Source organism: Hippocampus comes, unplaced genomic scaffold, assembly GCF_001891065.2.
Source record: "Hippocampus comes isolate QL1 unplaced genomic scaffold, H_comes_QL1_v1.1 scaffold271, whole genome shotgun sequence".
Lineage (NCBI taxonomy): Eukaryota > Metazoa > Chordata > Actinopteri > Syngnathiformes > Syngnathidae > Hippocampus > Hippocampus comes.
The window spans coordinates 262175-272174 of record NW_017805830.1 but is presented as its reverse complement, the minus strand read 5'-3'; the positions used below and the strand labels follow the sequence as shown (position 1 = coordinate 272174).

At 39.4% G+C, this 10000-nt stretch overlaps 1 protein-coding gene across 1 annotated transcript in view; it reads left to right on the top strand.

Annotated features, from left to right (window-relative positions):
• abat (4-aminobutyrate aminotransferase) overlaps positions 1 to 10000 on the top strand; it is a 37652-nt gene that overhangs the window by 4468 nt on the left and 23184 nt on the right. Inside the window, exons 2-4 of the mRNA XM_019887479.1 lie at positions 4121 to 4258; positions 7167 to 7264; positions 7394 to 7423. Coding sequence (XP_019743038.1) covers positions 4189 to 4258; positions 7167 to 7264; positions 7394 to 7423 — 198 coding nt within the window. The 5' untranslated portion in view covers positions 4121 to 4188. The remainder of the gene's footprint in view (positions 1 to 4120; positions 4259 to 7166; positions 7265 to 7393; positions 7424 to 10000) is intronic.

The window sequence follows — 10000 nt, the reverse complement described above, 5'->3', positions numbered from 1 at the left end:
TTGCTGAATACAAGACTGTACTTGTCATACATGGCAATTTTCCGCGGATCCGCGGAAATCCGCCGTTTTATTTCTTAAATTGATCATTTTTGTGAATCGTCTAAATCCGTTGAGAAAAATTTAGGGGCGGTCAGATACCTTATCGTCGAGTTTTCACGAGCTCTCCCGAACAGTCTCTCTGTTTTCCGTTTGTAAACAGCCCTGCGATTGGACGTGTATGAAAGCTTCAACTAATCAGATCATTGAAGGCATTATTTGTTGCGGGAGTCTTAGCTCGATTATATACGGCCCAGCGATTGGTTAACTACAAGCGATTGGACCAATCAAATTGCATGTAACATATTGTTTTACCTGATTCATGGCGGCCTCTTCGTCTCGCAAATTCATTGTTCTCGGATCGTTTTGAGCGGAATTATGAAATTTTTGACGAAAGATCAGGAGTCTTCAATCCTAGAAATTGACTCAAACGTCAAGAATAAATTCCGATGGGACTGGCTTGACAGAAAAGTCACTGTAAAGGTTAAAATTGGTTCCAAGTTCGACGAAGTTACAGAAGCTCTTGGACAATTTTTGAAGAAACCAGACGTAGCAGGCAAAGATTATTGTGTGTACTGTAGTGACTTAATTAACGTGGATGCGTGGCACTGACAGATCATGCAACAAAAGTGAAAAAACATGCCGACAAAATCGCCATTCGACGGAGCAATTATTCTTTGGGATCGGCATTTTTCAAACAAACTTAGTCAGCGGATACAACTAAAGACGTTACTGTATGAGGTAAGAATTAACAGCTTTTTATCACATTTACACAACACTTTATGAATACAAGTCATGAACAAATCTTAAATATGGCAGGGAATGTGTTTACTTTTTTAGTTTTGATTTTGAGCAGCAAATTTGGAGTTACATACTAGGAATGCATAAGCAAAATTGCACAAATTTTCACTTGAAAGAATAGTGAACAATCTTGGGATTTTTTTTCTGTTAAAGTTTCAAATAGTGTGTAAATTGAATACACTTCATCTTCAGCAGTTTAGTGCCACTTTTGTAAGTAACCACGCCCCGTCCAGGCCACGCCCCGGCCAGGCCACGCCCCCGGTCAGGCCACGCCCCTTCCGCTTTTTTCATCACTCGCCATTGCCATGTATGACTTGTTTTAAGAGATGGCTACGTGTATTGGACATTTTATAACCGTGATCTTCAATTAGGGTGGCTGGGTGATCGACTGGTAAGAGCCTGTCCCAGCTGACTTCGGGCAAAAGGCAGACTAGGCCCTGAACTGGCTGCCAGTCAGTCACAGAGCACATACAGAGACAAACAACCATATATACCGACATTCACACCGTCATCGAGTAGGAACCGATCCCACGCTGCATGCAAACAAGTCAGGCAAGCGTACCACTGCAACATCAGCGACTCATGTAGGAACATAAAGAAACGTATTCTGTAAATTATATGAAAATAATATAAAGTGATTTTGTGGCCCGGTGGGTGAGTGGTTAGCGCGACGACCCCATAGTACAGAGGTTCACTTCCAGAGTTTGCATGTTCTCCCCGTGCCTGCATGGGTTTTCTCCAGGTACTCTGGTTTCCTCCCACATTCCAAAAACATGCATGAGAGGATGATTGAACACTCCAAAAAATTTTTCCCTAGGTGTGAGTGCGAGCGCAGATGGTTGTTCGTCTCTGTGTGCCCTGCGATTGGCTGGCAACCGGTTCAGGGTGTCCCACGCCGACTGCCCGAGGACAGCTGGGATAGGCTCCAGCACGCCTCACGACCCTTGTGAGGATAAAGCGAATCAGAAAATGGATGAATGGACTTTAATGTCCATATTAACAATATCAATAACCTCTACGCCAGCGGTTTTCAAACACTGTGTGATATGTGTTCCGTGGGAAATTATAGAAGTTTCTGGTGTGAGGCAATACAACGAAAGCTATCGTTCATTTGGATTTACTTTTACTGGAGATGCATCCGCACTGACTCCGCCCACTCTTCTGGCAAGCAAACAATATGAGTGGCTCATTATGGTCATGTGATTGCAACATTAGATTGCGTATAGTACTGAATTTAGCTACATATACGGTATGATATCCAAACCTACGATATGATAATTATCACGATATTGGTGAGAAGTTGGCAACATAAGAAAGCTCATGATACTGTATGAAAATTCAGAATACTCTGTAAAAAAAAAAACTAAACAAAACAAAACAAAAAAAACACAACAACAAAAAGTCTCTTATTGGAAAAAAAAGACAGTTTTGTGTTCAAGCATAACAATAGAGACAAAGAAATAGGATTGGCCAGTGATTTTACTGTCAAGCTCAGATTGACTCAGCGGCGCAAACACAAATGACACTTAATATTGAGGCACTTACTTGATAATACATGCCCGCATTGTGACTCGAGTCAATTTTCGGAAAAAGTCAAACATGTTACGTTCGTCTTCATCTGGCGATTATTGTGGGTCTTAAACGTAGATGGCCAAAACGTGCCTAATTCAAATTAAACTACACTAATAAACTAACCACCAGAGGATGCTGGAACTGCATAAATTAAAAATAAAGTAGCCTATTTAACAGATGTAGTGCTTTTAATATGATGATGACGACATTGCTATTTTAATATGGCGTTATTGACGTTATCATTACATCTCCATTAATTACTGTGTTGTTAGCGCCAAGCCATGTGATTTATTTTCTCTCCAGCAGATTCCCTTTGTGCATGAGAAATTGTGTTCTATATTCAGTGCAAAAGCGTGGAGAATGGACCTTTCGGGATAGAAAGCTCCGAAAAAATATGTTTGCTCAAGTTCAAAGTCTGAAGTGCAATTTCATGTACAGAAAAACAGAAGGCTTTTACTTCAAAAACACCCCAAACAGTAGAATCCAAATGCACTTTGGCTTCGCACTCCCAGCTCCAATATATAATCAGGCAACCCTGAAGTCATCTCATCCTCGATTTTATAACTCTGGTTTAATCCAGTTCCAACTTGTTGTGTGCCGTCCCTTAGTCCCTTAGACTGCTTTTGTCACTTGCGTGACACTCTGGCACAACTCCCACATATCATAATGCTAAAAATCAGTAACTCAATTTAAATCACAACAGCAAGCAACCTTTTTGGCCAACTTCCATTTCTGATTTTATTGGATCAAATTGCTTTCTTCTCCTTTTCATCTTTAGTGCGCGATTGTATTGTTGTAGTGACTCAGCTTGTATCTTTAGCTTTAAAAGGTGATAAAGAATGTTTATGATATTATTCCCTCGTCCGTCCGACAGCTCTTATTTTTTTCCCGCGCCACACACCAAAAACATTGCTCCTCCGAAGCATACGAAGATGCAGTCTTGTGTAACACTCTCTAAACCAGTTTCATCCAGTTCACGAGGTGTTGCCAAGTAACCGGCTGTGTGATGTGTGCGATAATCGGGGTGTCCACCGTGTGAAAGCAGAAAGCTGGAGTTTTCCCCTATTTTCTGGCCAGTATTACATAAGGATCCCGGAGATAAGGGAGAACACACTCATTTTCTCATCTTTGTTTTATTTAGATTTTAGAACATAAACCAGCTTTTCCTTGTTCATCTTAGTGTCACAGTGCAGTTGACATACACACACTTAGAGCTCCACACACCCTTATCTATTCCATACTGCACATTGTTCTGAGTTTACAAATGAAACACAAATCGAGTCAAATCCACATAAGAGAAAGCAGGCTTTTGGAGACTTCCAAAATGCACGATAAAGTTAATCGTATAAGGACGAATGGGGAAATAATAGAAATACATTCCACGGCAGGCATACAGGATATGATATCCTCAAAGACCAAGACCTGTTTGTAATGGGGTCTGATTGACCTCACTTTTTCCTCCTACTGTCATTCTTCCTCAGCGCAACCTGAAAAAAAAAAAGACTTTTTTTTTTTTTTTTTCCCAGTGGCATAGAAGCATATCACGTGCTGTTAACCAGAATTCCTGTTTTCACACGTCAAGCATGGAATGTCACATTGGTCAAGTGATTTAATTTAGATATTGTTGGACCGGGCAGGTTTACCTCTTGCCAAATTGAATCCATATATGTTCATGCCCTTCCCTCCCTCTCCCATCTTCTCCCACCATCAGGTGACCTGGTTGGAGAAGATAAGATAAAGGCAGCCGCTGCCTCTCTCAGATTTTGTCTGACTCCTGTCATGGCATACTCTGTGATCAGTCGTCGTCTTGCGCTGACCCTCAACACAAACCTACGCCTCAGTGTTTCAGGTAAAATGACACAAACCAAAAATTGAATGTCATGTTGTCACAGAAGTCCTACTCTGTATGAAATTAATATGTCATTGAAAATATTAATTTTCTTATCTTATATTGATGATGTCATGCACTATATCCAGCCAAAAACATTGATGGAAGGTTTTTAGGTCAAGAATTTTAGCCTCTCCTCCAGGGCTGTTCAAATTCAATCCTCAAGGGCAGCTGTCTTGCCAGTTTTCCATCTCTCCCAGCTGCAACACACGGGATAATTTGAAACATCTGATTCAAATCATCAGGTGTGTTGCAGCTGGGAGACATGGAATACAGGCAGGACAGAGGCCGCCCAGGCCCGGGGCTGCACATGCCTGCTCTGTGACACAAAATGAGACCAAAATTACAAATACTGATGGCATTTAAATCGCATTTTAACAAGACTTCAGGAAAGAATCATGATTTTTTTTTTATTTTTTTTTTTAGCCCAATTAATGAAGAAATAATCTTGAAAAATTTAAAGGAAATGTTTCCTACTGATAATTATTGGAACTTAATAATATTAATAACATTGATGATGATGATGATGATGATGATAATGTATGGTAATATTTGACAAGTTTTGAGATTTTTGACTGTCCAAATATTTCAGTAAGTGTTCTCAGAATCAGATAAATTGGATTATTGACAAGCCTCAGCGTGGACACAATGGTTGAAGAGGTTATGCAATGAATTTGACTCACCTATGTAGAATGAAGGACTCCAAAAGATCAACAATGTGTAGGAGAACATGTTTGTTGTTCCCAAATGTATTTACCTTTTGAAAGAGTGAATTTGATTTTTGGACCATGGACTGTATGTGAAGAGGAAAACTCCGGAACAGTTTCTCCATCACCATCAACTTGATATGATGAATGAAGAGACCTCATGTACAAGACAATATTGCTAAGTACTATGCTGAAGCAAACCAGCCGGTGTTTTCAGTTAGGTAAACGTTCTCAAAGATTGAGGCATCTGTTGACAAACTATTTCAACAATATTTTTTACTATATTTTTCACACCAGTTGTTCTGAACAATGATGTGAAAATCCAACTGCAACAACTGATATGCAGTAAAGCAGGGGTGAATTTGAAAGTGCAAAAATGAACATTGTGGCGGCATGTTTTTTTTTATTAATAAAATGAATATTACCTTTCTTAAACTGCTACTGCCACACGCTAGCTTCTGTTTGAACAATGATTAATTTTTGTCAGTTATCAAAAAAAAAAAAAAAAAAAAGCCCTCTGCTTGGGGAAGGGCCTCGGTGACAATGACTGAATTCGAAGTCACTGTTTGATCTGAGGTGGACCACCTCTTCAGAGGCGGAAATCTCCATAATGGAGATTTCCAAATTGACTTTACTGAAGGTGTCTTCCTGCAGCGCTTCATCCGATTGAATGGACTGTAGATGATAAACTGAAGCAGGTTTTACATTATTCTTAAAACATCTAAGGTTGGTCTTTATGTTTTACAATAGGATATTTTGTTCAAGTTTTTTGTTTTGCGTTTGCATTTCTTTGTATGAAAAGGAAGGGGAAAACACTGACTTGTGTGTTTTTTTTTGTTTTTTACTGCCCAGCCCAACTGACATCAAATTAGGCTGTGTGTCACCTCTGAACTACAATTAGTTTGACATCCCGGATATAATGCATCATGACCTGATTTAAAAATTGAGCGACATCATCAATCAGTCATCGACAGATACTCCATGATGCTGCAACAAGCTGGCACTGTATGCAGTTTTTAGTTGGTAAAAAGGTTGAAAGTGCCTTTCCTCCAAATGAATCGTGAATCCAAGTGTATGAGATTTCACAGTGCCTTTTTCAAAAACATCTGCATCTATGGATGAATTCGCCTTTACTTCTTCTGTTTTCAACTGGAGGAAAGAAAGCAAGAGTATTAAATCACATTCATAAGACCTTAAAAGTAAACATTAAAACTCAGCACTCACATTGTTGACGGATTAGATTAGATTAAATTATATTACATTAGATTAAACACACAAAATATTTTGTATGTTGAATTAGTGTAATGGACTTCTTGTACAAATATCTTCTCTTAAATGCAGTGTTTCATTTTCTGTATCCACTTTTGCTCATGAAACATGGCCAATTTCCACCTTGTGGTACAAATAAAGGTTACAGTAGGTAATTACATCATATAAATATACAGTACATTATATTATTATAATACTTTTAACCTCATAGTTACCTTATGTGGTGACATAGTAATTCATTTCGTGTCTCATGTTGCTGTGTAACATTATTTGAGATTATTTTCTCTCCAGACACTTATTAACTTGCCTGTTATTTTGCTGTTCAATGTTGGTTAACTCTCCACTATAACGTGATTCCAGCCAGACCCATTTGACAAGTGTACTGTATCACCCAAGCACTTACCGGTATTTTTTTTTTTTTTTTTTTTTTTTACATCTACAGGTCTGTCATGATAGCTTAGCAATTAGCACGGCTTCTATGTCCTTCTTTCGTGACGATATTAGTCAGAAGTGATGCTTATTCGCTGCAACGGAAGTGATGATGAGGGAATGGTGCTCTGTTGACACCGGAACTTAAATGCTGGATATTTTTAAATATCCAGAACAATCTGGCAAGAATGAGTTGGTGCTCAGTGATTTCCATCACAAAAAAGGAAAATGTGTAACATTTGATAGCACTGCCCAAACTGTTATTTTCAACAATTTAAAAATATTCTTGTCAACTGTTTCAACCAATAATAATAACATTCTGGTATGCTAAAAGAGAGTGAGGGTCAACTTTCATCTAACCAGCATGTTTTTTTTATTTATTTTTTTAGTTTCTATAAATCCTTTAAAATTGCTTTAAAATGTCAGATATTATCAGTTTTTGAAGTTGTTCTATGTGTTTTCAGGATGCCGATATGCAAGCAAAGCGGCACCAAAGGCCCAGGTGGACTTTGACTATGATGGACCTTCCATGAAAACTGAAGTTCCTGGGCCAAGATCCCGGGTAAGGCATGTGCACATAAACTTGCATACCGAAATTTGCAGAAACCAGTGGCTAGATGGGAATATAATACATAATGTATGTGTAATATATAATAATATCACCATCACTCTCTTTTATTTCCATCTTTAGGAACTGACAAAACAGCTGGGAGAAATTCAGGTAAATTGAGGTGTGTGTTTGTGCTAATGTGTGTGCATGCATGCACATGTGTTGTGGTCCGCAAGGTACAGTTTTTCATTCAAGCAGCAACACCATGAAAATTCCTGCCATATTAGGAGTTAAACACATCCTAGTGCCCATCAGTAAAGACAAATTGTCTGTTCATGTCCTGTTCTAAAAAATAGCTCACTGCTGAGGTGATCATTTGAAAATGTTTGCAAAGGTTCATAGAAATAAAGTGTTGCATATTGAGATGTAACTGTTTCCCACCGTGTCAAATCATTGTGAAAAATTACTGTGAGAACTCACGAACAACTATCAATGCTTTAACCTACATGAATATAATAAATGTTTCACATATAATTCAAGTTCATTTGAGCAAATTAGTTTTTTCAGAAGTGTGGATGAAACTGCTAGCCCTTTGCATTAATCAGTCCCCGAAATAGCTCTCACTTTCAAGGTTTGTGACCCCTGGTCTACACACTCCTTTTCAAATTTGAGATTTTTGTGACATAAAAAAAAAGAGAGAGAGAGAGAGAGACACCAGGATAAATACAGTGGAACTTCGGTTTTCGAAACAACCTTTTTATGAACTTTTCAAGTTATGTGCACAATTTTGAAATTATGCCTAATAGTTGCAAACTTGTTTCATTATGCAAACTGTCTGCGCTTCTTGCACTCTTTAAAGTTAAGAAAATCCCAAATGAAATATGTTTTATGTCACAAGTAATTAAACAACATACATTAATGAAAGCAAGAACAAATAATCTGCGATGGGCTGGCAACCGGTTCAGGGTTTCCCCCGCCTACTGCCCAAAGACAGCTGGGATAGGCTCCAGCATGCCCCGTGACCCTTGTGAGGATAAAGCAGATCGTAAAATGGATGGATGGATCGATGAAAAAAATAATATCTATATTGTAAATTCCACAAAGTAATCGTTTTCACAAAGTGAGATCCTGGTGAGCGAAAAACCCGGACGTGTGATGTCATTTCAAGGACAACAATAGCAGGGCTCGATATGGAAAATGTACAAACCCAGTCAGAAATCGATTCGGAAAGCAACGTTTCAAGTTAGATGAGGGGATCCAGGTGTTTCAAGAGTTGGAGGAAGAGGAGGTTGTAGGCAAGATATATGTTGGACCATACATGTATGAGCCAGATGGTCAGAATGTGGAAAATGTTGTGCCCGAACGGCTGGAAATGGAGTGGAGACGAAACCATTCAAGATTGGAAGAACAGTAAGCTATATGGGCTGTGGTTATTAGCCTAGCATTATTGTTTTCAATTTGATACTGTGCAATGCTTTAAATTGCACACAATGAGATTACCTACATGGTTCATGTATTCCCGCAAGCACTGAGAGCACAGTGGGTTGGTGTCCTACATTGTGATTGCTCAGGTAGTTATGTTGTGTCTTAGGCAAGTCCGCGCATTATATTGGCAGCATTGTAGGTTGAACCCCATTATTGAGGATTCCATTCATCGTCGTCTGATTGTTTTTGTTCAGTATTCCATCCATGTACACGTATCATATTTTGAATCGCATGTTATCGTAAACAACAGCCAGTTATTGATTGATTATCACACCGACCTTCTTGCAAACCCTTGAGAAAGCAGAGGTCTTCGAAGTGCTTTGAACAAAGAGCGCTCATTGAAATTCATTCGAACGAAACCATATCGATCCAATTTTCTGGTCCATTTACTTTTCTTTTCTTTTGGCCACTCAAACAGCTGTTTGCCTGAATGTGAACAGTACTTCGCCACACAGCGCTGAGGCATTTGGCCGAATAACTCGATAACAATGGCGAAGCGCAGTTCACGGGACAATCAACAATGCATTACAATGTCTGACTGGTGACATGGCATTCTGTAAATGATGTCACTTCCCGGAGATTACCAAACAAATTAATTTTCTTGCCAAGCACGTTATTAGTCTAACGATGAACCTGGGTGGGTTGCGCTAAAAAACAAAAAGAACAAAAAACAAACAAACAAACAAACAAAAAAAAACAATGAAAGCATGTTTAAAATGGTTTGAAAAGATGCTTGGGCAAGTTTACTTCACACTTGTCCTTTCACCATCATTGGATCTGTGTGTGAAACTCATTGCACATCTGTGCGGAGTATGGACTGGAAACCCCAAGGTCAAAATGGGAAACACCTCCAAAGGTGGTGGAGGTTGACCGAGCGAAGATCCTGTGGGACTTCCAGATACAGACTGACAAGATGGTAATGGCGAACCAACCGGATATCGTGATCATAGATAAAGGGCGGAGGAAAGCCGTTGTAGTGGATGTAGCGATCCCAAGTGATGGAAACATCAGAAAGAAGGAACACGAGAAAGTCGAGAAATACCAAGGCCACAGAGAGGAGCTGGAGAGAGCCTGGAAGTCAAGGTGACAGTAGTGCCTGTGGTGATCAGAGCATTCGGGGCAGTGACCCCCAAACTGGATGAATGGTTGCAACAGATCCCGGGAACATCGGACATCTCAGTCCAGAAAAGCGCAGTGCTGGGAACAGCAAGGATACTGGTGAGATGAGGAATTTAAGGGCGAGAAGAGGAATTTATTAAATTA